The sequence below is a fragment of the Cnephaeus nilssonii genome (genome assembly GCF_951640355.1).
Source record: "Cnephaeus nilssonii genome assembly, chromosome: 3".
NCBI lineage: Eukaryota > Metazoa > Chordata > Mammalia > Chiroptera > Vespertilionidae > Cnephaeus > Cnephaeus nilssonii.
The window spans coordinates 43,723,217-43,751,025 of record NC_137074.1 but is presented as its reverse complement, the minus strand read 5'-3'; the positions used below and the strand labels follow the sequence as shown (position 1 = coordinate 43,751,025).

The 27,809-nt window shown below is 46.1% G+C and overlaps 1 protein-coding gene across 5 annotated transcripts in view; it reads left to right on the top strand.

The window, feature by feature from the left end:
- The window catches only part of DGKG (diacylglycerol kinase gamma), a gene marked incomplete at its 5' end in the record, with an annotated part of 157,826 nt that overhangs the window by 36,996 nt on the left and 93,021 nt on the right, over positions 1–27,809 (top strand). For 2 of the 5 annotated variants that reach the window (XM_079766045.1, XM_079766044.1), the window contains 11 exons: positions 1,920–1,994; positions 2,642–2,764; positions 6,874–6,991; positions 8,845–8,933; positions 11,788–11,904; positions 12,976–13,068; positions 15,179–15,238; positions 17,658–17,737; positions 18,913–18,987; positions 21,697–21,782; positions 26,166–26,255. In XM_079766045.1, coding sequence (XP_079622171.1) covers positions 1,920–1,994; positions 2,642–2,764; positions 6,874–6,991; positions 8,845–8,933; positions 11,788–11,904; positions 12,976–13,068; positions 15,179–15,238; positions 17,658–17,737; positions 18,913–18,987; positions 21,697–21,782; positions 26,166–26,255 — 1,006 coding nt within the window. The remainder of the gene's footprint in view (positions 1–1,919; positions 1,995–2,641; positions 2,765–6,873; positions 6,992–8,844; positions 8,934–11,787; positions 11,905–12,975; positions 13,069–15,178; positions 15,239–17,657; positions 17,738–18,912; positions 18,988–21,696; positions 21,783–26,165; positions 26,256–27,809) is intronic. The other 3 variants (XM_079766048.1, XM_079766047.1, XM_079766046.1) reach the window with 2 other exon arrangements.

Here is a 27,809-nt window from a genome sequence, read left to right as displayed (position 1 = left end):
ACAGAGGAGTGACGTGGTTGACTTGGGTTATAACAGGATCACTCTAGCTTCTATGTTGTCTAGACTATAGGGGTGCAAGTGGGGATATCAGGTGGGAGGTTATTGAAATCAGCAAGACAAGAAAGGATGGTAACTTGCACCAGGGTAGAAGCATTGCAGGTAGTAAGAAGTGGTTAGATTTCAGATGTATTTGGAGAATAACATCAGTGGACTGAAGCAGTCTCCAAAGAGTTACCTGATTCAACTTCCCACTGAGAATCCCTGGCAGCTGGGCGCCCACTCTCTTTGTGATCACTCCCAGTACTGGAGAGTTCAACCACTGCCTTAACACAGCCACTCCACCACCGAGGGTGACTCAGCGAGGGCTTCCTTCCTACACAAAAGGCACCTCTGGTCTGCCGGGGAAGCTTTCACCATGAAACCTGCTTCTGTTTCCCCTCTCCCTTTCCCAACCCAGCAGTGAAGCCAAAATAAGCCAGCCCTCAACAAATCCCTCCCGATACCCATTGGCTTGCTGCTGGCCTCTGTAGCTGACCAGGACAGCTGATCAGTGGATATTGATTCTATACAATCATCCTTCAAGTATTTGAAGGTACTATCACATCTCCTGTAAAATGTCCTCCAAGCTCAGATTTCCCCATCCTCATACTTTCTCAGAGGCAGGCTTAAACATACACTCTGGTCAAACTCTGGTTTGTCAATGCCATTTTTAAAACATGGCATAGAACCAACCCCCTCCTCCATGACTCATTAATCATCCACAGGTGGTCTAACCAGGTTAGGCATCAGACGAGCCAGTAGTTCCTGGAAATGCCCACCCATTGACACAGCTCAAGGCTGAGTCTAATTCTCATTCCTGAGTCACATTGTTTACTGGTTAAATTTTAGTCCCAACTAGATTCACAAGCTCTTTTCCATGGAAACTTCTGTAGAACCCTGTCTTCACCTTTCTGCCTACTTCCTCCGCCCCCCATCTACCACCTCATCTGCAGTTTTGCAATGAATTATTTTTTTAATTTGAATGAAATACAATTTTTAAAATTCCTGTTGCTTTTTTGCTTGCTTGGTTTGAGCCAGCATTCTACCTGGTGGAGGTAACACTTGTGAACCTTGCTTCAGTTCACCGATGTCTCCCCACATTGATCTCTCCATTAACATCTTAGATTGTGCCCAAGAGATGCAAATGCCTCCTTGGTCTAGCGTATTTCAGTGGGACTCTGGGTGCCCTTATTCCTTAGCATACAACAATTATGTGAGGTTTTAGATAGAGCCTGGCCTAGGTAGCAAGTGAAAAGCTCACTCACCAGCTCATTAACCCCTCATGAATTTCCTGTCCACAGAGTCCTGGGTTCAGGGCTGGACGTGACACAAAGGAAATAGAGGAGATGCCAAAAGGATCTAAATCATAGTATCTGAACTAAGGCCCACACACAGGCCCTACATCCACCTGACACTGACCTCTGAGGGGTATAGGTGGATCCCAAGTCAGTAAAGCTGTGGGAATGAGGAGTGACTAAAGAAGGGGGAGGGAACTGCTCTGATTTGTAAGCATGTGAGAGAGTTGAGATCACAAAGAAGGGGAAAACAGGAGTGCTTCCTATGATCTCTAAGTCAAAACCCAGACTAGGGGAAGAAAGGTGAGTCCAGATGGGTCCAAGGAGGTCAGCGTCCAGGGAGCTTTCAGTACACCTCTGGCTTAGCCGTCTTCTGTGCTTCTTGTGAGCATCTACTCTCCACTGAGCTTTGTCGTCAAGGCAGAATAAAGAGCAGAAACAAACAGTGAGCTCCCCGTGAAATGCCAGGATATTACACCAGCTGCTTCCCATGTTCTGCCCTGCCCACCTTCCCACAGGTTTTGATGTTGAGCCTTGCTCTTAAAAACACATCTTCAGTTGGTTTCTTGCCTTGATGTTTTCTAGGAGATGGATCGTATTGTCAACCAGATGCTGCACATTGCTCAGTATCTTGAGTGGGATCCCACGGAGCTAAGGCCTGTGAGTTTCTGGAAACATGGGGTGACTTCCAAGAGAAAAGCGGGACACCCTCAGGATAAAAATGGGCAAGATTTCCCAGACTCATCCTGCTACAGGCAGCTTCTCGGGGGTCCTACATCTTGAGCTCCCACTTTGCTGATAGGAAAAACTATAGGCAGCAGGGGGAAATGTAGATATAATTCAAATAATAATTACCTCTGACCTTTTCCCCAGAGCTAAATTTTTATAACAAAAGCTCATAGATCAAAGAATTTAGAGCTTGAATGAATTTTAAAGATTTTCCTGCATCACCAGGTAATACTAATTTTTTATATAAATGTACATTCTATATACCTTTTCTCTAGTCCCCACTACAGTGCTGCATACATAGCAATATTATTTCCATTCCACAGATGAGCAAAGCAGAACCCAGAGAGTCTGGGTGGCTGGCTTGCCCAAGGCTGCTCAGTCAGGTCAGGCAGAGCGGGGCTTGGAGCTCTCCTCTCCTCACCCCCATTTGCTCCCTCACTGCTCTACTCACTGTGAATCAGAGTGGAAGGGGGCAAAACACAAGCCAGACAATGCAGAACAAAAGGGAAATAAGAGGGCAGTGGGGGCAGAGAAGTCAAGGATGAAAGTGGACAACTGCTGCTCTGTGGATTCCGCAGATATTGAAGGAGATGTTGCAAGGGATGGACTACGACCGGGACGGCTTTGTGTCTCTACAGGAATGGGTCCACGGAGGGATGACCACCATCCCATTGCTGGTCCTCCTGGGCATGGACGACTCTGTAAGTCAGCAAGCCTGAGTTCAGATCTCTTACCTTTCAGGAACATCAAGCTCTACGTGGAAGTTCATATCTACACATCACCTTGGCTTCTGCCCCAATGGACAAACCATATGCTCTAGGCCAGCCTCAAAGACCTCTCTTTTACCTATTAGTGACTGAAATATATTCATTCATTTGACAGCATGTACTAAATTATTAGTAAATAAAGATATTGTTCTGAGCTCTGTGAAGGGACTCAGATATTCACCCACCAGAAGGTTATACTCAACCAATCAAAGGGCAAAAAAAAAATTCAAGGAAGAATTCCATCTTTTCCACAAATTAGGTTGAAAAGTGCTATGAGAGTTGGGGAAGGAGGGAAGAGAAGAAGAAAGGGAAGGAAAAAATACTGATCTATTGTGAGGCAGAGGGTGATCAAAACAAACAGATAAGGTAGTTATCCCCGCCCCACCCCACCCCCCACCCCCAGCTCATTTATACAAATGGAAAGCTGAAATTCTTAGCCTAAGGAGCAAAGAGAGGAGTCAGAATGTATTTGTACTTAGCTCCAAAGATACTTCACTTTCTAAGGACCCAGACTTAGGAGTGAGACCTGTGGGAAGAAATATCAGAGGATGTTTACCCTGGTCCTGAAGGATGTGTGGGATTTTGATATCCTGTTGTTGAGATAATGGTCAGTGGAAAGACCTAGGAGGATGTTTGACCTGTTTTCCAAGGTTGGATATGATTTGGTGGTAGAAGATGATAGAAGAGAGAGTTTGTGGCCAAGAGAATAGCTTGATCAAAGACCCAAATGAAAGAAAGTTCAAGATGTTTTAGAAAAACCTCCCAGCTACATCAGAGTAGGGGATACATGTAGAGGCTTCATGCAAAATTATTGGTTATATATGCCTGACCTGACCTAGTCAGTCACTGCATTTTCTGCTTATTTACCAATTGAAAGCAACTTTCATGCACAAGCTGAAAGTAAAATTGTGCCTTTGAAGCATTTGCCAGGACAATCACATAGGTTGTGTGATAGCACCGCTTTGAAATTCTGAAGTGTCATACAGAGGAACAGAACAGGAAGCTTTCAGCTGGGTGAGCCTCCAATTGCTGTGGTTGCCTGTAATGTCTCCATCGGACAGTTCTGCAACTCAGAACTGAAGCTGGGCCTTCATTTCCAATACGCAAGAGCTAAGAATCCTGCAGTCATGTCCTGGCATATGCAGCTCTTTCCAAGGGCTACGCAGAAATTCAGGAACCAGGATCTGCACAACTGTGTTTATATTCCTTAGATAGTCAGAGCTGGAGAAGACCTTGGTGATCCTTGATCTGTCCCCTTCACTTTGCAAACTGAGGGCCCAAGAACACACAGCTAGTTACTACCAGGGGCCATCCTCCATATTCAGGAACAGCAGACCTCTCTCCAAGGATCCCTTACCAAGAACGTATTAAGTGCAAGAACCTATGTGAGCTAGGACCCGGGAGGAGGGGCACTCAGATAAGTAAGATAGCCTTCCTGCTATTCAATACTCAAGATCATACCTGAGTCAGAATAGAAGTTCTGCTTAGGTGCTGTTCCAACATACCTGTGTGTTTGGTTTATTGGGTGTTAACATAACATTGTTTTTTCACTAAATATGGAAATAGAGATGGGGCATTTTAATCATAAGAAACCAACTTTTTTTTATTTATTTCCTATTTTGGGCTTGCTGACTCCAAAGTGCCACCAGCTCTTCACATGGAGGGGACCCACTGTTTTATGGCTTGAGGAGGGAGAGACAGACCATTTTCCCTACTGTCTCTTCCCAAAGCCAAGTCAGCTTTATAGAAAACCAACTGTATATCAAGAAAGTGGCAAACAAAGAACAAATGTAAATTTAGCTTTTATTAATCAAAAGTGTTATGCACTTATTTTTAAATACACACTAAATTGTACTTTTCTACATTTAATATTAGAGGTTCAGAGAAAGCATTCCTAAATGTCTTAAAAGTCACATTGCTTATTTGGCTTTTTCAAAACCCACATCGGGCCCCTGATAAGTCTGGGGGATCTCTGAATGCAATATGTGCAAAGCAGTCTGTCTCCCCGTGAAATTGCAGCAGCAATAAGCCTTGGCATGGAAGAGGAAGGTTACTCACACATCCTGCAGCCGCCACTGTGCAGAAATGAAAGAGCCACATGATGGCGCTGTAGCCCAAGCGGAAATGTTACTTTGTTCTAAGTCATGGTCCCTTTGCTTCTTACTGCAAATCTATGAAAACAGTACCTTATTTAGCTAATAAAGGTATTTCCAAGATAAAAATCATAGTCCTTTGGGTCTGCCGAGCTGTAGTTTCCTTTCATAAAGAAAAGCCCTGGTATGTGGAGAAAGGGAGGTGGTGAGGGAAAGGAGGAAAGAAGGAGGACAGGCTCTGATGCCAGTAAGAGCCCCAGTTTGACTACTGATTCAGTCACTTATTATTTGTGTCGTCTTGGGATATGTATGTAACTTCTCTGAGTCTCCATTTCATCATTTCCAGAACAGGCATAAATCTACCTCCTTACACATAAGAAAACACTTTACTTACCTTTGTGTCCCTTACTGTCCAGCACAGAGTAGGAACTTGATAAGTTTTAATTATCAGACACTGGATTAGAAGCTTTACTTATAGAAACCACTAGATATAAAGGCTGTAATTCTATAGAGTCTGGTCTTGGAAGAAGCAGGGTGTTGAGGTGATGAGAAGAAATGAGCTTCACTGGCCCCAGGGGGAGACCCGCACTTGGAAACCCATACAGGCTCTTCTAGAGAACATTAGCAGAAGACTTGGCATAGAAATGGATCTGATTGCCGTGACCAGTGCAAACCAGAGGGGCCCAAAAGTAAGAGCTGGGTTTGAGTCCGGCATGCTGGATTCTGTGTACCTGACAGTCAGTTCTCACCACCTTCCTAGGATACTTTCTACTACCCTCCATACCACCCTAAGAATGGTGCTCTTTTGATGGAGCCTATAAAAAAGGTTTGGGGACAGCCGGCGTGAAGGGATGTCCCTGAAGCCACAGCTCCAACAAGGCTTTGCTACCAGGGGCTAGAAGGTAGGAGCTTTGGTATCCAGGGAAGATGTGTGATTGTGCGATGCTTGGTTTATCTAGCAGGTAAGGGTGAATTCACTTCTGAGCCAAGTCTGACTGTCTCTTAACTATTTTATCTGTGTCCAGAAAGTTGATGAGAGGGTGCATTGTTTTTACTAAACTACATTTTTCTGTTTATAAAACTAGTACTTGCCAACTGCAGAAAGTTTGGAAAATACAAAAGAAAATAAAAATTAAAGAATAAAATGAATTCATAGTGCTTCCAGCTATAACGAACCTGTTAATGGTTTGGTGACATTTTTTTCCCACCAGAGATCTTACTATATAAAACTGAGATGATAATAGGTCCTCAAATTTACATTCTGCTTTTTTCACTTAGTGCTGTGTCATGAGCACATTCCCATGCCATCAGACATTCTTATAAATATCTTTTTGATGGCCACTTAACCTTTAATCACATGTCTCTACCACAACTAACCTTTTGGTAACTTTGATACCTTTAGGATATTTCCAGTTTTGCATTATTTTAAATAAATAATGCTGAGTTAAACATGTGACAGAGCACAAAAATGCTCATCTTTCCTTCAAAAATGATTTTTAGGAATGAATCCAAGAAAGAAAATTTGTAAGTCAATGGTTATAAACATTTAAAGGATCACAGATAGATGGATAGGTAGATAGGTAGGTAGGGAGAGAGAGAGAGAGAGAGAGAGAGAGAGAGAGAGAGAGAGAGAGAGGTGGTTTGTTTGGATTTACACTTCCACCAGCCAAGTAGAAGAGGGCTTGTGTTATCCCTCACACACATACTCCTGCTCAGATATTCTTAATTTTTAATGCTTGCTAATTTTAGAAAACACACACACAGACAAGAACTTAGTTTTGATTTCCATTTTTAAGAGTCTTTATGTCAGTAAAATAAATGTATATCTTGTCTTCCAAGTATGAGAAGAGAGTCTTTTGAGAAGTAAGAAGATATAACAGGAGGCAGGCCCAGGCTTCAGCTAGCTTAGGGCTGCCTGCTCCGAGTCCCATTCCCTCTCTATGCCCACAGGGCTCCAAGGGGGACGGCAGGCACGCCTGGACCATGAAGCATTTTAAGAAACCAACCTACTGCAACTTCTGCCACGTCATGCTGATGGGCGTGAGGAAGCAAGGCCTGTGCTGCACGTGTGAGTAAACGTCCTTCAGACGCCCTTCCCCAGGAGCTGTCTTGCTCTGCACGTAGTTGAGCGATTCCAGAAAAAGTCTGTGTATTTCTGCTTCCCAGCTCAAGGGACCTCCCATATTGTTCCACAGGAGGGAATGAAGCAAGCCCTCCATGTCCTATTTTTGTTCTATCCAAGTCAAATGGATAAGTAGTGTCCCATTGTTGGAGTCCCATCATGGGCCACAGGTCCCCCTGTCCCCCGAAAAAAAAGTGTTTAAGGCTCACATATAATTAAAAAGCATCTCAAACTAAATTCATTTGGGTTTTGCTAGTGAATATTTTGGGTGGTCAGAAGAACCTGGGTGTGTTTTTTATTAATAAGTAACATAAAAACGTATTTGTAAATGCAGTGGAAATGAAAACTACCCATTTGTTTCACTTTATAATCCATTTAGTAAAGTCAAATGGGAGAAGAGAAAAAACTAGGGAAGAGAAAAAAGTAGGAAGGAAGACTGGGAAGGAGACAGAAGAAAGAGAAGGAGGGAAGGAAGACAGAGGGGTGATGTTAGTTAGAAAGGGGGTGATTCAGGAGCAGGAGATGGGAGGGGCTGCCCTGAGAAGGCTTTGTGGGTCAGAGTATGTGGGTGCAGAGTTCTGTAAATCACCTCACAATGCAGACAGGTCTGAACTCACTAGAGACTAGGGAGCTACTGCTGCAGGCCGGGCCCTTGTGTGCGGTCCAGGTCATTGGAGCAGTTCTTCTAAACATGTACATGTGAGCTATACAGCAGGTGACCTCGGCCACAACAGTCATCTTGACAGAGTTGGGGCCAATGTCCACGAAGAGCATCAGCAGGTGTAAGAAGGAGTCTGCCAGTGTTTTCAGCACCCATTCAAATCTAGCTCTCCCCACTTCTGAGAGACCCTATCTCATTCCAATTAGGTTCCGGGTCTGCAGGCCCCTGATGATTGCATAGCAATCAGTGTAGTAACAACAGTAATGGTCATAATATTTGTGGAATAGCTATTCTGACCCAGACACATGGTGCTTTATACAAAGTATCTCATTTAATGAGATAGGTCCAGAGACATAGAAGCATGGAACAGACTGTGGAATCTCAGAGGGAAGGCAGAGGTGGGTGGGTGGGTGCGAAGAGATGAACAAAGAACTAGTATGCATATATGCAGAACTCATGGAAACAGACAATAGGGTGGTGAAGGCCTGGGACGAGGGGTAGGGGCTGGCTAGATGGGATCAATGTGGGGAAAGGGGGACATATGTAATACCTTCAACAATAAAAATTTAATTTTAAGAAATGATTTTTAAAAACCACAAAGTATCTCATTTAATGCTGCAAAAATCCTATAAAGAGAGAGGCAATTTTATTCCCATTTTGTAGAAAACCCTGAATTTCAGAGATGTGTAAAACTTACTCAAGGTCATGAGGGTCGTTACAAATGGCAGAGCCAGAGTTCAGGGCCACCTATTCCAGTTAGGAAGACCCCTGGCCTTCTGCCCACCCGCAGCATCCCTGACACACAATACTGTGGCACCGGCATAACCAGGAGGATGACTCCTCCCCCACCCTTAAGTGAAAAGCGCTTCTCCACGCGATCTTTTCTCCCCGAATTCACTGCCCAAGTGTGGCAGGGTGGAGAGTGCAGGAGCATGTCTGGGAGATAACCACGGACTCCCTTCTCAAAGAACAACTGGAGACTGCTTTGGATTTCCATTAGGCCAGGCCAGCTCCATATGTCCCCTGCCCCTGACTGGTCACCTAGTCAGACTCAGGCCTTATCTGGAGGCGGGGGGCGGGGCTGGCTGGACCTTTCCTACATGCTCACTCACGAGTACTTTCCTTACTTTTTTTCCAGACTGTAAATATACCGTCCACGAACGCTGTGTATCCAAAAACATTCCTGGGTGTGTCAAAACGTACTCAAGAACCAAAAGGGGCAGCGAGGTTGGTGACACCTATTGCCTTGTCCTACTGCATGCTGTGTCCCAGGCTACATGTCCATCACCAGACTCCTGGGCAGGAAGGGGCTTTGGGAGCTTTATCCAGTCCCTTCTCTGCCCCGAGGACCACCCTTAAACCATCTTGTTCATCCATCAATCCATTCAGCATCTCCCTGGTCCCCACCATGTGCCAGGCACTGTGCTAGGGGGTATGCAGCTTGTAAGGTGGCCTTCAGCCTGCTGGAGAACTGTGCCATCTAGTGGGAGAGAGACAGGAGCAGAAGCAAAGCACGAGGTAGAGAGATGAACAGTAGCGATTGTGTGGGACATACAATTGAGGTACCGAGGAGGAGGCCAGGGGAGGTTTCACAAAGGAGATGGCATTTGAGTTGTACCTTGAACCTTGTACTTTGACTTCACCAGGCATCGAGGTGGACAAGGCACCAGGCACATGGCTTATTCTGAGGTCTGTACCTGTTTGCCTGACTGGAACAGAGGATGCTTAAAGGGCAGTGGCAGGAGCTGTGCTCTGATAGTGAGATCCAGCCTGGGAAGGTCTGTGAGGCCAGCTGAGGAGTTAGGAAAGAGTTTCGTAAGGGGACATTGAAGAGCTTTGAGCACGAGATCATTGGGTTTGCAAATTAGGTTAATTGCTCTGACCATGGTGCAGGAAAGAGATCTGAGGGAGAAAACCTCTTCAACAGTTCAGGCAAGAGGCAGTGCTGCACTGAGGGCCTGACTGGGGTGGGGTCTGTACTCACCCACTATGCTGATGTGTCCGCAGTAGCACAGTGGTTGCTGTGTCTTGCTGAGAGTCTCCGCCAGCCATGCCAGTTGAGTATTTTGTCCAACTGGCTCGGGTAAAGAGAAGATGAAGGGAGAGTTTGAGAGATAATTTGGAGGTACTACCACTATGACTTGGTGATGGAGAGAAGAGAAGAGGTCAGGAATGGCTCCAGGTTTCTAACTTGGCTGTTGTGGTGCCATTCATCGAATCTGGAAATGGACTCTTACAATTAGCAGGGAAAGGGTATTCTTGGGTTCCTGCATGGAAGATTCCAATGATCTGAGTCAGGAGATGCCTAGCAGGTGGGAATGATATCCAGCCCTCCCCACAAGGCTCCGAGAGAGAAGGGTGCCTCCCAGGACACACATGCATGCCCCATGAGACACCGCATGGCCTCTCGTATACTTCTGCACCACATGCATGCACACACCTTTCCATATCCATGCTTTCACCAGGACGCACGGTACATCTCCTGGGCTCAGGCCTTAGCCTGCACTCTGGCCACTTGCCACACACAGAGCAGAGAGAGGCCACTGAGGGGCCAGCAGGACACGATCTTCTGAATCTTCAGGGGCAACCCAAGTCCTTCACCATCTCTTCCAATCCCAGAAGAGAATGGAGAAGGCAACGTGGTGTTGGTAGACAACCACAGATTTGGAGTCAGAAGACCTGGCTATGAGGCTCTGCTTGACCACTTATCAGCCTTGGAACCTAGGGCCGGTCACTTAACCTCTCAGATGCTTCATTTTATTCTCCATGAAATGGAAATAAGAAGAATCTCGGAGTAAATGCAATGTGACCATGTAGATGACAAATTGATTGGCAAACTGGATTCTTTATATACTCAAATAAAAGTAACATGTCTGCTAGAATAAGAATTTTACCAAAAACCTTTGGAAGGAGGACTATTAACTTAACTGATAAGTAATTTAAGACTTTTATTTAATACAAACATGGGTGGTGTAATGAAAATATTCCATGTGTTTTTAATAGTGTGTTTATAGCTGGCACTTCAGACTAGGTCCCTGTATACCCCCACAGTGCACATTCTCTTCCTTCTGTATCCAAAGCGCCCTTGTGGGCAATTTTGGGAAGTTCTGTAGAATTCCTAGGGGATACAACCGAGGGCTCAGGTCCCCAGCATTTGGTGTCATGGGTCACTTTGCACTTACGGACACACATATACATATGTATTCCCATGGCTTCTAGGTTCCTGGGCTGCCCTCGTGTCATTTCCTGGCCAGGAAGCAAGTACAACCAGCTATCTAGGAAACAGATGTGAAAGCCACTGGCTGCTGACCCACACTAAGTTCTCTGGACTTTTCCTCTAACTTCCTTCTAGAGTGCTTCTCAACCTTGGCTGTACATTGTAATCACAGAGGGTGCTTTAAACCCTACTAACAACAGTTCCCATCCCCAGAGACTCAAATTTAGTTAGTCTGCAGTGAGAACTGGGTATTAGAACTTATAGGAGCTCCCCAAATGGTTCTAATGGGCTGCTGAGGCTGACAGGAAGTTACCCATCCGTGCTAGCTCATGTGATCCTCCTGGAAAACAGAGGTGGGGCTTATTATGCCATTTGTACAGACGAGGGACCTGAGACTCAGAGAGGTCCAGGAACTGGCCAAAGGTGGCCCTGCTGCCAAATGGAAAATCAATGATTCCAACCAGTTAGGTCTGTGGCCCAGTCCTCCTGTTTCCCTGCATCACGCTGCCTTCCAGAAGAGGGCGCACATGAGCACCTCACTCTGCAAGAAGTTCTGCAAGACAGACAGATGGATTGCCAGACAAGATGCTGCTTAGAGGCTTGACTGCCAGGGTGAATGAGCTATTCAAGACACAGGAAAAATGGTTTCCAACTGCCTCGATGAACAAAATGGTGGTTAGGCAGGGAGAGAGCGTGTCAGCGTAGTGCAGCAAAGCCGCCCAGCACCCAATCAGTGCATAAACTGAACAGGAAACAACCCCTCCGACTTCACCCCTCTGTGCACCTCCAGACCCTTCTCCTCAGGCCCAGGCCCGGGGAGTGGTTCTGCAGCCTTCCCTGGCATCCTTCCCTTCCCTTCTGCAGGTGATGCAGCACGCGTGGGTGGAAGGGAACTCCTCGGTCAAGTGTGATCGGTGCCACAAAAGTATCAAGTGCTACCAGAGTGTCACCGCGTGGCACTGCGTGTGGTGCCGGAAGACGGTGGGTTGGCGCCCAGGGCAGCCATGCTTCTTTTCAGTTGTGGGGTTTTTTTGCTCAAGCTGCAGCCCAGGGGCAGTGGACATCCTGCCAAAGAGCTTAAGCAGAGCCAGGGGGGACACCTGGGGCACCCAGAGCCCCATTCAATGCCCTAAGTCTAACAGTGCCCAGCGACTCACAAGCTGCCCAGAGCGAGGACAACCCCCAGAAGAAGGGGAGTGAGGGCTGCTTAAGAAGAAGCTGGCCAGTCCACTGTCTGTGTGGCTGGGCAGCTGTGACCATTAACTTCCTTCGCCCGGGTGTCACCTGGGGCCAGGGGCACCACCAGAGTTGGCGAGGAATTAGACACCAGAATTATGTTCCTCAAGGTGCCAGAGGAAGGCACACTCTGTACAGCAGCCCCACTGCCTGGGCCAGAGACCTGGACCTGCTGCCGTTAGCCACAGCCAATGTCCACTTCCTCTCTAGACACCCAGAACCTGCCAAAGGTCACCCTGCTACCACAGCTAACTCAGTGCCATGTCCTGTCCCCTTGACCAAGGCCCTTGATCAGCCTCAAAAAGGACACGTCTCCAAAGTAAATCACAGAACTCTTAAGATGCAGCGGTTGTGTCAAAGGGTCTATTTTCAGCCTCTCATGAGTCTGTTCAACAAGATCTCCTTCCTTCCAGTGTCTCAGAGTCTAGGGAGCAAAAATCCGAGGGGGGGCTGGAATCCACATGGGGTGCCACACTGAAGGGCCGCAGACAGGCCTGCCCGTGACTGTTTTGCCCCAGCAGCTGTGGGTAGCACTTTGTCTTCTTTATCAGCCCACAGAAGATTTGGCAGCCCTGACTACATACCACACACACACATGCCACATATGCATACATGCCACATACACACACTGAAAACACACACAACACATCATATACACATAACACACATACACACTCAGTTATACTGCCAAAGCCAGCAGTGCATCAGGATTTGGGGAGCACTAGACAGCTTGCCTCCCCAGTAAACTTCTAAACCCTCATATTTGAAATTTCCTTGGTCTGTTTCACTCACTCTCATCTTCATTGTTTCCTCCAGTTTCACCGCAAATGTGAATTATCCACAGTGTGTGATGGTGGGGAACTCAAAGACCACATCCTGCTGCCCACCTCGATCTGCCCCATCACTCAGGTAAGTGCTGCCACTCGCTAGGGCTCTGATTCCTCACCCCTGCCCCTGCACCCTGCACACTTCACGTATGCAGCATTCAGATGTTCACCCCCCTCTGAGGGCTTCCTCAACAACTCTTGGGTTTGTGTTTTCAGCACAAGTTTAAATGAGGTCCATGCTGTGCCCACCAATTTGTGAGGGAAAACTCCCCTGACTAAAGTGGTTCCTACTGCTGGCCCCAGAATGCTCTGAAGTGGCCCATCCTGGAGAGCTCATTCATTCTGAGCATCTGGCAGGCAGAGCACAGCTCAAGGTAGTCACAACCTGCACAGGCCAGGCCTCCCAGGCCGCCCTTGTTCCTGTCAACCTCTCTCCTACATCCCGACATCTGCCCTGACGATTGCCACTTGGGTGTCTCAGCCCTATTTGGAAATGGATGCAGCAAAATTAAATTCCTTTTATCCCCAGCTGCAATTGTCTCTGTCTCCTGTGTTGAAGATCCCTCTTTCAAACTAAGCACCAAACATCTTAACTGTTCCCTTCCTTCTTAAAGATGTTGCCAAGTCCCCCCGATTTCTCACGTATCATTCTTGACCAGTTAGTCTTTCTCTTTTAAGAAAACTGAAGGAAAACCATTTGGTCGCATCTATCAAGTTGGAAATACAAAACTCTATGACCCGACAAGTCCCCTCCTATATATTTACCTGAGAAATATGAGCATTTTTCCACCAAAATACATGTACAAAAATGTTTGTATGTAGCAACTTTATTGATAACAGTGAAAAACCGGAAACAAACTTAATGACAGAATCTATATCTATAAAAGCCTAAGCAACCGTTACGACTGAATGACCAGAACGAGCAGAACAACCTGTTGACCAGTCGCTATGATGCACACTGACCACCAGGGGGCAGAGGCTCAATGCAGGAGCTGCCCCCTGGTGGTCAGTGTGCTCCCACAGCTAACCTCCCACAGCCCCTCCCTGGCACCCCACCACCACCACCACCATGCTGGCCGGCAGGAGGAAGGGCCGCGGGAGGTTGGCCGGCCAGGGGCGATTGGGGCTGGCTGGCCGGGAAGTTGGCCGCCGGCCCCGATGGGGACTGGGCGAGATGACCCAATCGGCCCCGATTGCTGGCCAGATGGAGGAACCCAACCCATGGACGAATTCGTGCACCAGGCCTCTAGTACATAGATAAATAAATTGAGGCATATTTGTATCATAGGATACTACATGGAAAAAAAACTATGTTTAGATGCAAAAAGGGGATAATCACAAAGATATACTGCTGATAAAAAGAAGCTGGACTCAAAAAAGACATAGTCTGCCCTGCCGGTGTGGCTCAGTGGTTGAGCATTGACCTATGAACCAGGAGGGCATGGTTCAATTCCCAGTCAGGGCGCAAACCTAGGTTGTGGGCTGGATCCCCAGTCGGGGGTTGTGCAGGAGGCAGCCAATCAGTGATTCTCTCTCATCATTGATGTTTCTATCTCTCTTTCCCTCTCCCTTCCTTTCTGAAATCAATAAAAATACATGTTTTGTGATTCCATTTCTATGAAATTCAAAAGCCAGATAAAACCAATAAGATGTTCAGAGTCACAGCAGCATTACACCTGAAGAAGCAGCAAGAGCAGAAATTCATCTGGCTGGAGATTTAGATTTGAGCATTTTACTATATGAGAAATAAACCTCCACAAATTAATAATCATAATTTTAAAAAACAAATTTAAAAAACACAACTAAAAAAAATAACATTCTCAATATGACATCATTTAGATAGTGCTAAGCAGAGAAGCCAGATCTAAGACCTTGCTTCTCAGAGCTCAAGCTTCAAAATCAACAAAGTAGATTTCTGTCAATGTTAGTGTTCCCTCTCCCCATGTCCATTCCATTCCAGAGTCTCAAAGTTAATGTTAGAGCAAATGATCACAGAGACCTCGAGAGTCCTCGAGAAACCATAGGGGGGCATTTCTTTTTTTAAGGCCAAAGCCCCACTTTGAAACACTCCTCCCCATTCTGTACTGGTTTTCTAATTCTCCTTATTAACCATTTGTTTTTCTTCTGATTCCTTTTTCTTATATTAAAACTTTTTTTTCCAAAAGATGCTTATCTTTCCTCTCTTCTCACAGGACAGGCAAGGTGGGAAGTCTGATGGTGACGCGTCAGCCAAGGGTGAACTTGTAATGCAGGTACCTCAGCATCCTGAATCTGATCATTCATCCTAAGTTGGTCCAGGGCTGTGGAAAGGAAGACAGGGTTTGGGTGATAGAGAAATATACCTCAACATTTACTTTCTCATCTGATCAATTATATCACACAAGACACTTTATTCCCAGCCTCCGGAATTACCTTTGACCACCACACTGTAGGCAAGTGGTGGGAAAGGGGATTGGTTGAGCCCATGGCTGGCCAAATTGTCTTTATTACCTTTTTAAGAACAAGTTGCTTTAGAAACTCCAATATGCTCACCCCCTAAAAAACAACAAGAGTGTGGCCTAAAAATATACAATAGATTTTCCAAGACTGCCACACTGTCTCCAGAAAGCAATAGGCCAAAATGAAGCTAATGTATCCAAAAATTCTTCTTTATCCTTAAACACATATTTAAGAACTCATTTTTCACTCAGGTTCACCAATAAACATCTTATCTTTGTGCCTTCCACAGAGCTCCAAGGATTGCAGGGGAGACAGCTGGTGAGGTACAAAGAGTCCTAACTAGGAAAGAAATAGGAAATGAGGGCCTCCTCCTCTTCCTCTGAACCTTAAGTTTCCTGTTTGAAAAGGGGCACAGCAATCGCTGCACTACCTACCCCCAGAGGATCCCTGAGATTCAATGACAACATGTAGATTAGTGTTTTTAGAAAATTAAAGTATAAGCAATAATGATGGGGGATCTTAATAATGTGAGAAAGCTCTGGGTACCTATAAGGACAGAAAGTCAAGTGGGACAGACAGACATGCAATCACACAATGCAGGCCTACCAGTTGTTTACAGCTGGCATCCATTTGGTTAGCCTGCATCTGTACTGATTGGGCAATGCCCATGCTGTAGAGGTTGTTGAATATTTTAAATACCACTCCCAGAAGTAAAAATTACTCTTCAGGTTCCAAGATGCTTCACACAGACATTCACCTTAAGGCAGATGAGAACATTCCTAAAAATCATAATAATTGGTGCTGTGTGTTTCAAACAGCATGGCTCTGGGTTTGCTGCGTTTTCAGCCTGGGATCTGGGAAAGTGAGCATTAGTGAATGTGGAGCAGAGTTGTGTCTCTGTATCAGTGTGTCCTTTAGCTAAACCCATGAGTATTGATTAACTACTCACTCCTGTATCTAGCATTATGAGGTCCTTGGTACAAGATTTACACACACACACACACACACACACACACACACACACACACACACACACACAAATACACTCTGCTTTGGAGGTATTTAAGATCCAGTGGCTGTTTTTGAGACATTTACCTAAGAAAATGGAAAACAAATCAACAAGAAACCCAGAAGGTATTACATGTTTCAAGTGCAATAGTTTTAGTTGCAGTAACTAAGGAAAACTTCATAGAGGAAGTAGTTTGTGCACTGCGCCCTGAGGTTGCGAAGAAAGAAGAGGGCATTTCAGGGCACTGAGCAGGAGAAGACACCAGGGTGAGCAGACCCACAGGGTGGAAATGCAGGAGACACACTCGCAAGGGCAAAAGCCATGTTTGGCCAGAACTGCAGTGAGGGTTAGAGTAATTAAGAGATAACAGTTGAATGGGGCTACACTGAAATGCCTTGGATGCCAGGTTAGGAGTTTTGGATTTTATAATCAGGGCAATGAAGTGTTATTAAAGGTTTTTGAACAAGAGTTACATGACTAATATGATATCCTGGGGGCAGCCTACAGGACTTACCTGAACTGGGAAATGCCTGGGCAGTATGGTTGCTTTGGCAGCTGCAGAGAGAAAGGGACATTCCAGAGAAAGAATTTGGCAGAACAGGGTTTTCCTGGATGACTGGATAAAAAATAACACCATATTTAAATTGAAGCAGGGAGCCAAGAGTGACAACCAGTTTGATGGGGAAAGAAGATAGGTCAGGGTTGGGACATGTTGATGCTTGGAGTAACCTGATGTGGTGAGACATCTGGTTGAAGGTACCCACTGGACAATGAGAAATGAGGAACCAGGGCTCAGGAGGAAAATCTGTGCTGGGGGAATTCGTGGTTAACTTCATGAGCTTTATTTTACTTAGGAATTTGACCAGATGGCCATACCGTTGAAGGTCATTTTCAATTGTATCCCTCACAAAATCTAATTTCATGCTGTGGACCCAATGACTCACCATTGTTGAACGATTTGAAGTTACAATGCCATTGTCCCATCTCTTCAAACCCTTTCATCATTCACACCACTCCAAGGCCACTCAGGCTGAAGACACTTAGCTGCTTAACCCCTCAAAAACTCAGCCAGTGGACAAAGACCTACCTCCCATCCTCCTCTCCTCCATGACTGTAACTGCTTCCTATCCACCTCTCCCAGATGCTGTCTTAGTATAAACTCTCATCTCATTCCCCTGGTTGGCTAAAACAGAGCTAATTTATTTTTTCTTTTACCTTTTAAGTACAAGATCATCCCCACCCCAGGTACCCACCCCCTGTTGGTCTTGGTGAACCCCAAGAGTGGAGGGAGACAAGGAGAAAGGTATGTTCTCTTCTTTTTCAAAATGGAAAGGCCAGAAAGCCTCATTTGGGTCCTTTCTTCCCCTCAGCCATAATATAGTGGACTGAACAGAGACAGGCAGACCTGGGTTCAAATCCCAGCCCTCCTACTTAACCACTTGATGACCTGGTTCAACTGACTTAATGTCCTGTGCCTTGGATCCCTCCTCTGTAAATAAGAATTTCTCCTCTCATAGGGTGGTTGTGAGGATTAAAACACACACAGTGCTTAGCCTAGGGCCTGTCACATGAGCCATTATTATGGCTCCCAGAGTCAGACCAAGTTCTGAGATGCCTGTTAACTTCCTAGTCTGTCAAGTCTTTTCTTGATTAAGAGATGTGGCAGGACTCACCGATTGGGACCTCCTGGCCTATGGAGCCCCTGAGAAAGCAGGGCACTCAGCTCATCCGTGAAGGAAATGCCCAGTCCCCTGGAAGCACTAAGAGAGCGGGAGGAGAGAGGGAGAAAGGGCAAAGCAGCCCTGCCCCCAGTCCTGTCAGCTCCGGGATAATGTACAGACGGCATGGGGATCTGGAATCCATGTTTAAAAATGATAAGTAGGGTTACAGCAACAACTATGAGACCCCTATCCCAGTCCAAGGGGCAGAGCATCGCTTCTGAACTGACCTGGTTAGCCTCAAGCTGAGCCTTGAAGCCAAGCCTAGGTGGGGTCATTGCCCCCAGCCTTCCCCTGCCCCAGCCCCAACTCCTGTGTTTCCTCCTGATTCCAGGATTTGGGTGGCCTTCCCATTGATGCCTTTGTATAGTCCACAAGGAGCAGAACTATACAACCGAGAACATACAGAACATTTGGGAGAAGGTCTCCATGAAGAAAAAAGCATTAGGAGAATAGAACTTCTGTTCTCTGAGTTCCTCTGCCCTGCCTTCTCTGCAAGGGGTGATACTTCTGGCATTGGGGGCTAGAGTCTTGGAGAATGGGGAGGCCTTGAACCAGGGGGTTAGGGCATGAGGGATGCCAGCTAAAGCTGGGACTTCAGGGTCTGCAGGGCCTGCATTCAGTCTTTTCTGCAGCGGGGTTTAAGCAGACCCTCATTCCCACCATGAATGTGCTCCAGAGGTGTTTGCCCTACTGTGGCTTCTCATAATGATATCTCTTTCTCTGCCTCTCTCTCTCTCTTTCTTTTTTCCCCCCATAGAATTCTTCGGAAATTCCACTATCTGCTCAACCCCAAACAAGTTTTCAACCTGGACAATGGGGGGCCTACTCCAGGGTATGGAGATATAATTCTTACTCCTAATTTCTCCCCCTTTCCCTTAAGTCTCTGAAGAGTATACCTTTATGTCAACCCCCCCCCCTCTTTTATTTGTGTACTTGTCCTTCTTGCCCTTTTACTCATTTTCCCTTCCTTTCCTTACATCTATCCTTCCTCCTGGAGGTACTCAGGAACTCTCATTATGTTTAACTCTGGGAGGTAGCCTCCTGCATGTGCTATTCATTTGATTGACAGGAAGGGCGGGCTGGTATGTTATTTTAAGTTATTTGCAAGGCTGTGTTAGCTGGTGTCTTCATATTGAGTCATCAGGGAGGAGGAAAGAGTTTCCTTTTCACTGTCATTCAGTAGTTCTGCTGCATGTTCTGTTGTGGGTCATTTTAGGATCAAAACAATTGGTTATTCAATGAAATCACTTTTTTTCTGGATTATCCATTTTAGAGATTGTTAAGTTCTCTATGACCCTTCTCCTATCTGTCTACTGGCTCTTTCACTGCTCATTAGAGAGGGAGAGTGACAAGAGGAGGCAGCCCTTCTGCACCTTGATGAAAGGTCTGGAGGGAGGAGCAGGGCCTTGTGTTAGCACTAACATGATGAGCTGCAGGGCCCTGTAATCAGAGACCCCTCCAGCATCAGGCAGAAGGCTCTCAAAGGCTGTTCTTACTAGACAGAGACTGTGCACCAGAAACAAGTGCTGGCCAGTGGCTGTCTAGGCGCCAGGTCCTCAGATCTGTGCCCGCTGGGCTGGGCTTTTCAGCATGCTTTGCCCAGCCTCTTAACCCGCCTTCTACACTGGGTCCAGCAAGACCCTCAGAAGGGCTGCTGTAAGGACTCCAAAATGGGAATCTGTCCCTGTCTTTGTTTCTTGACACAACTCTATCATTTATGGCAGTGGTAGTGCAAGACCCAGTAAAAGGGAGAAAGAAACCTGAGTGTGGATTCAGCACCTCTCCCACCATTTAAAACTAATTGTGGCTCAGTGGTCACTGTTGGATTCCCGGTCAGGGCACATGCCCGGGTTGTGGGCTCCATCCCCCGTGGGGGTGTGCAGGAGGCAGCCGATCAATGATTCTCTCTCATCATTGATGTTTTGATCTCTCTCTCCCTTTCCCTTCCTCTCTGAAATCAATAATTAATAATAATAATAATAATAATAATAATAATAATAATAAAAACAGAGCCCACCTATGCTGTTACAGGTGCCATCACGGTCACCATGACGGCCAATGACTGCTCCATGATGACCTGTGACTGAGCAGCAGCATATGGACACCTTTACCAGCCCATTCCCTTCAGGGGCATTTTAATGCTTGAATGCAGTGCTCCTGCTTAACCTCATCTGCCCTAAATTGTTTTTGCTCTGGATGACGAGCCTAGTGACAACTTCTAGGGCTGCTGAGCTGAGTATCTCAGAGGTGTCAGTCTATACTCAGACAGGCTGTGTAGGTGATGCAGCCTCCATTCAGAGTTCACTTTCCAGAGGAGAGCAGGGAAGGAAGGGGAAGAGAGGGTTAGTTGTACTGTGGCCAAAATGAGCAAAATATGGATTCCTCTGCACAAATAATAGAAAATAGAATGTGATTTGCCCATACCTGCATCAGTGATTCAGTAAGCCCAGGGATTTTCTCAGACCACCAGGTTGGGCAAGGAAGAAACACTGAGCTTCCACTTCCTAAGTCCCACCCCAATGTGTCCACAGGTCACGTTTGCTCTGAAACAGAGTTTCTTAACCTTTCTGTGCCAGGAACCTGTTTGGCAGCCTGACGAAGCCTGTGGACCCCTTCTCAGACTAATATTTTAAATATATAATCAGGGAAACTAATTCTATTGAAAATAGTTATCAAAATGTTAAGAAAACAAATGTGCGATATGGGAATATATGTGATTTACTAACACATTATGTAGCAAATTCCAGAGGCAGGTCTAAAAGCTATTGTAAATTAGAAGCAGTGATGTGCATGAATAGTAGTATGAGATATCTGCCATAACTGTAGCAAAACATTAAGACATTTGTGATTTTGACACCTGACAAAGGCCTGGGTATTGGTAATATGTCTGTGATTTCTCGCCTACATTCACAAGAGAAGGAAATGCTAAATTTCAGTTAGAGCTTAGGAAAGATAAGAATGTAACATTTTATCTCAAAGTTCATAGTCCTCTGTATTCTGTCCACAGACCCCTTGGAAGTTCATGGACTTCGGGTTAACAGCCCTACTCTGAAGGGTCAAGTCCCCCAAGGGGTGGTGCTCACTGCACTTAGGCCTGGACCCACAGGAGAGCTGGATAAAGATGTAGCTAGTTGAGTGCATCTGATTTAAAGGGGCAGTTGTGGGGACAGAGCAGGCAGGAGAGCTAAAGGGGAATCAAAGTGTTAGGGGTTAGTTGTTGCACTGTTGCTCAAATAAGCAAAATATGGATTCCTCTGCACAAATAATAGAGAATAGAAAAAAACCAAAACATTTTCTGTGTTGAACGTTGAGTCAGAGTCTCCTTATACAAGGATGGCCCCTGAGATTCATACTCAATGGTATTGCTTAGTAAGTTCTGATTTCAGAATATTAAGTGACCCTCTCAACCCCAAAAGGAATCGAGATTATAACATACTCCCAGGGGAAGGGGTGCGGGTGGAGGGACTCTGTCTCAAGCAGTGTCAAAGGTCAGCCACAACCTAGCAAACAAGACCATTTGGGCCTTTCTTCTACTTCCCAGACTGAACTTTTTCCGGGATACTCCAGACTTCCGTGTCTTGGCCTGCGGAGGAGATGGGACAGTTGGCTGGATTTTGGATTGCATTGGTAAGAATGGGCTGGGAGGGCCTTTGCAGTTTACTTATAGTAAGTATATTTAAAGTCTGAAGAAGGCAATAAAAAAAGAAAAAGAAATGTCTTGTTCATCCTTGTTTCCACTCCTGGGCCAATGCTTGACTAAATATCTACTTTGGGTGGAAAAACAAAGAAACAAGACCATGGAAGGATTTCCACAGGTATGGATGGAATATTTTATTTCAAGCCTTGCCTCAAAAACATCTGTCATGGCCGGGGTTTGATCAATGGCAGGACAGGCCAGATTGGGTGGTTGGGGCGAGCAGAGGGGGGAGATAGGTTTGAGACTCCAGTCAGAGCCAAGTTGTGGATAAAGGCAAAAGAAGTAAGTACAGATGCATATTCCAGGGCAAATCACCTGAGATGAGTACCAGGAGTCCAAGCCCAGAAAGCGCATCTATAAAGTGCAGACAAGTGCAAGCAAAGAAAGGCCACGTTGGGCTGTGTCCAACACACCTAAATCAGAGGGGCAGTGGTGAGAGCCCAGGCTGGAAATTAGGGTTCCTAATCCAGCTCTGCCTGATCTATGGGTCCTTGGACACATGACCCCCAGTACATAATGGAGACTGACTCTGAAATCATGGGACAAGAGCATATTCAAGATCTAACTCTGGAGAACCTAGATAAACACTGGGATGTGGAACATAAGGACGGGCAAGGGAAGAGCTTGGGAGAGCCATCATTCAAGTCCAAGACAGGGCCCAGAGCGACAAGCCCTGGGCTGCTTCTTTCTTCCTGTCATTCATTCCACAAATATTGTCTGTGTACCTCCTGTGCCAAGCTCTCCTTGAGACAATGAATAAACAGACAAAAATCCCACCCTCAAGGAGCTTTCCTTCTAGAGGGAAGACACAAGCAATAAACAAAGAAGTAAGTGAAACATATATTAGAAGGTGATAAATATATATATAGCAAAGAGGGGGCAAAGGGAACACAGCTGTGGAGTGAGGGCTGCAATTGAAATCCTAGTGGTCAGGGAAGACTGCTCAGAGCAGATGATGTTTGCATGGGGACTTGGACAGGGGTGAGCCATGCGGATACCTGAGGGAAGAGCAGTTTTGAGGCTCCTGCAGTCACCCAAGTGAGAGGTGACCATGGTTTGGACCATAGCAGAAACAGGCGATGGGAAGACTGCAGCTGGAAAATTTTCTTGGTACACTAAGTGGTTACACTGCCAAATCTAGCTGGGTACCTTATTTTGAAAAGTTTCACTATAATGCCCATTTCATTTAAGCTTCTAAATGGAAAAACAAAAATTAAATTAAATTACCAATAATTTTGTGTCAGATTTTGGATATCTTTTGAAGGTAGAGCCAGCAGGATTTGCTGACAGACTGGATGTGGGAAATGAGGACAAGAGCAGAACCAAGGATCAGCCATGATGGACCCTGAACAGGGCAGGGCAGGGCAGGCTGGCCTCCAGGGGTCATAAGCCGACCACCTGGAGGGGCGGGACCAGCACCTGCACACCTGCTGCTTTTGACTCCCTCACAGGCACTTTGGTTTCCATAGAAACAGCCCTGCCAAGCAGCCACCCACACTCTCCTGTCACCTCCGGCTTTAGTTGTTTGTGGGAGGAGGGAAGCGTCCCCTGGGAGCCAGGAAGGAAAAGCTGATCAGCAGAGGGTGGATGGCTGCAGTACTGAGAGCTGATTGCATGGTTCTCTCTCCATCATGAAGGAGAAAGTAGGCTTTGGTGAAAAGTTTTATAAAATTCATCTGCAGAGGACACAGGTGTTAGAAGCTGCTCAAAATAGAAAGAAAGAAGGTCATGTGAGATTATCTGCTTTTACAGGTTAGTGGGTCAAGGAGAAAAAAACAGTGGTAAGAGGAATAATGGCACAGTGTTCATTCATTCATTCATTCAAGAAATATTGAAGCAATTATTCAGTGCTCTCTACCACCCCCAGTTGGTCCCCTCCCTGATCTGTTCTCCCTCTATAGCCAGAATGGTCTTACCTAAATGTCAATGGGTTCATGATGCATGTGAAGCACATAAATGGCTTCTCATTATTCTTAAGACAAATACAAAAACTCTTCAAATGATCTACAGGAAACTGCGTAGTCTATCAGTTGCCCACCTTTCCAGCCTTATTCCTCCATCCTTCTCCCTCTAGATTCAAGCCACACAGTTCCTTTCTCAGACCCTTGGATAGACCCACCCCTTCCACCACAGGGCTTTTGCATGAGTTGTTCCTCCTGTCTGGTATGCTCCCCTGGTCTTTGCTGGTCAGTTTCTACTTCAGATCTGAGCCAAAGTGTGGCTTCCTCGGAAGAGCCTTTCCTGACATATCCCCAGCCTCTGTCACCTTATTACAGAACCACACTCCTTTCATCTTCAGTATAAATTTGAAATTTATGGGAAGACCTCATTAATATCTGTCTCTCCCCTTTGACTACCATTACTGCCTAAGTCATGGCTTTTTTACCTGCTGTTAGAGCCATAGTACATAGTAGGCCTTCAGCAAGTATGTGTGGGGATACTGTGGTGAATGAGATATAGTTCCCAGTAGGTTACAGTACATTCAGGGAACAAATGAATAGACAATTACAAGACACTGTGATGAGATTATCCCTAGTGCTAAAGAAACATTCTAGAGAGGCACCTGGTCCATACTAGGGCCACCAGGGAGGAACTCCCAGAGTCAGCATTTAAGATGAGCAACACAGAGCTTGTGATTTAAGACACTGAAAACATTAAGATGTGGTTGACATGTTGGATGGGAGGTCGGAGGGGTAAGAGATGAGGCTAGAGAGGAAGGCAGAGCCTGGAAGGGCCTAGTGTGCCATGCTAAGGGGTGAGGGGAGCCCCAACAGTGTGAAAGCAATGGACTAACGTGATAAGCCTTGTGGTTCAAGGATTGCCCACCTTGGTGAAAGTATAGAGAACACATGAGGGGGTGGAACTGGAGGCTGAGAGGGCCGAGAGGAGACAGTTGCAACCATACCAGTAGGAAGGAATCATATCATACCTGAACTCAGGCATCACTATGGGGATGGAGAGAAAAGATTGCTTGGAGATCTATTAAGAACTTGATGAGTGAATAAATGTGGGATGAGGGAGAGGGCAAACCTAGGATAGCATCCAGCTTTCTAGCCTCCACACTGTGAAGATGATTTTTCTACGGAAGAAAGAGCAGATCTAAGGAAACAAGGGTCTTCCAGGCAAAGGGAACAGAATGTGCAAAGGTAGGGAGGCATAAACACTGACTGGGTTCTGGGAACAATGAGAAAGTCCATTGCTTTACTCCATCCTCCATCTTAACCCTCCCATTTATAATCTCAGCCTTGGTTTTTGCCAGAGCTCAGCCACTTCTGGCACAAGTCAGACAAGCCAGGGGACCTATGAACTCCTGTTTTGCTGGGGCAACCCTAGTATGATCCTCATGTAGGATGCTGATTCCTGTAGCACCCCAACCCCCTACCAACACTTCCCCATAATATCATTCATGGTCCCTGGCACTAGGTGAACTGAGGTTTATGTAAATAGGCACCCCCTTGAGCCCAATAGGTGTCTGTGCCTCTTTCAACTTTCTTAATGAACTAACATAAACTTCGGTAGATCTTCAGCCAGATTAAAACATACATGGTCTCCTGTGCTTTCTCTAATGGTTCCGTCTGATGCTGCTTCACACCGGCATGGAAAATAAATTTAGGAATCTCTGTACTTGCAAGTCTGGGAGGAGGTGAAAGTGGCAAACTGCTACCTAGGTACCAAATAACACATGGCGGTTTTCTGTTAGACACAATACTATGTTTAAACTTTTGAACATGAATGACTTTAGGTGTGACATCTTCAGTTTTCCAAACACTTCACCATTCCCTGATGTCTCAAACCCACCTGTGCTACTGTCTATGCACCTGCCTAGTCCTTGAAGAAAGGAGGAGCATGTTTGGAGCTCTAGAGCTCTGGGTGTGGATCATGGCTCTGGAATTACTTTCCCTCTCTCTTCCTCAGTTTCTTCATTTATGACAAAAATGATAAGACCCTGCAGGGTTGTTCTGAGGGGTAAATGTAACAAGGGATGGTTATCACTAAGGATTAAAGCTGCACAAACTACAGTAATGATTTTTGAGGTTGCTTTCACCCCATAGGAAAAGATTGAGGTGAAATTAGGATGAAGAGATGCAAGTTACAAGGAGACAGATTTCGTTCACTATGAGAAAACCCTTTGTAGTGGTCTACACACTGTAGATGGAGATTACTTCAGCAAGTAGTGTGTTCCCCATCATGGGAGGCATTCTAACAAAGAACGCTATGGAGGGGTTCAAGCATCAGGTCATGGATAACTAGATAACTCGGACATTCTGTAATCCCATGGCATGTGGTTCTCTCATCTTCTTCATGGGTTGCAGATAAGGCCAACTTCACAAAGCATCCACCAGTGGCCGTCCTGCCTCTTGGAACAGGAAATGACCTGGCCCGATGTCTCCGCTGGGGAGGAGGTGAGTCTACCTGTGAGTGGCACTCCCCTGGGGACAAGCTTTCCAGTCAACAGGGATGCTCCACAAAGCTAGGCTGAACTTCCCTTTTAGGGATTACATTACACAGACTAATACTCAACTCTGGGGTCAGATAGACTTCATGGCTGTTTCCCTGCCCTGCATTGAAGTCTTATGCTTACCCTTCACTATATTTCCTGTCATCCTGAAACTATCTGCTTACTGCCTACCTTTCCCAGTAGAACAAGTCAACTTTAAGGTAACGTCTCCTTCCCAGCACTCATCACAGTAAGGGCTCACTTAGACAGGTGTTTTCTGCATAAAATTCCCCCTTCCCAAATTACTGATCTTCTTCTGAATTAGGACTCAGAATGCAGACTGAAAGGCCACATCACTGGCTATTGAGGGCATCCAGATCATCTTAGCTCCCCCCGCCATAGCCATGGACCCTCATTTTGAAAATTTCAGAAGAGAGAACTCAAAGTGGTAACCAGCTTACAAGGCAATGGGCAGGAACTAAGTTGAGACCTTTGCAAACTACAACAACCCCCGTGGAGCTGGGCATGCTCCAGAAAGTGCAGAAGTTCAGATCAACCCAAGGAGCCCACAGATCAGTCCGGCAGGCAGCATCAGAGTGAGGCTGAAGACGGCTGATCAATTCAGAGAGCCATTCAAAACCAGGCCAGGCAGCAGTCAGTGTTCCGAGGCTGGTGCATGCTTGGGGGCAGAGCAAGTGAGATCCAGCCTAGAAGGAAGTTGGCAAAGCACTGGAGAAGCTAGCTACCAGGGTCCTCAGCTGCACACTGACGCTAGAAAAGAACCCTCTGTTCAGAGGGACAGGCAGAGGGTGGCCCCGCACTGTGAGCACTAGGCAGCAGAGACAGGCACCCATTTCATGCAGGAAACCCAGCCTGCGCTCCCAGATAGTTTTAAGGCCCTCCGCTATATAGCTGGTACCATTGCTATCTTGTAGGGCAGCCCCTAAGTCAGTGATGGGCAACCTTTTGAGCTTGGTGTGTCAAACTTCGCCAAAAAACTGAGCATAACTCGGGTAGTGTGTTGAGGAAAAAACTAACTCCAAGACTCTAGTTGCAAATGTTTCATCCTCAGGAGCAGCAAATGTTTCATCCTCGGCATGCGGCCGCGTGTCATCAGAAATGGCTACGCGTGTCAGTGCTGACACGCATGTCATAGGTTCGCCATCACTGCCCTAAGTTGCTGACCAAAGCCCTGACAACTTGAAAATACTCCTCAAGGTTGCCCCAAAAGTAAGCAGGAACATGAACATAGAAGTGTTATTTGAAAGAAAAGACTGTCTCTCCCACTAACCTCTGACTACTTACGATACACATTCTATGTTAGTTTTCTATTGCTACATAACAAATTATCATAATATAGAGGCTTAAAACACCCATTTTTAGCTCCCAATCAGAAGCCCTAGCACAGGCCCTCACAGGCTGAAACCTGGTCTCACTAAAGCTTCCGGGAGAAGAATTTGCTTCCAAACTCACTCAGATGTTTAGCTGAATTCAGTTCTCTGTGATTGTAGGATTGGGG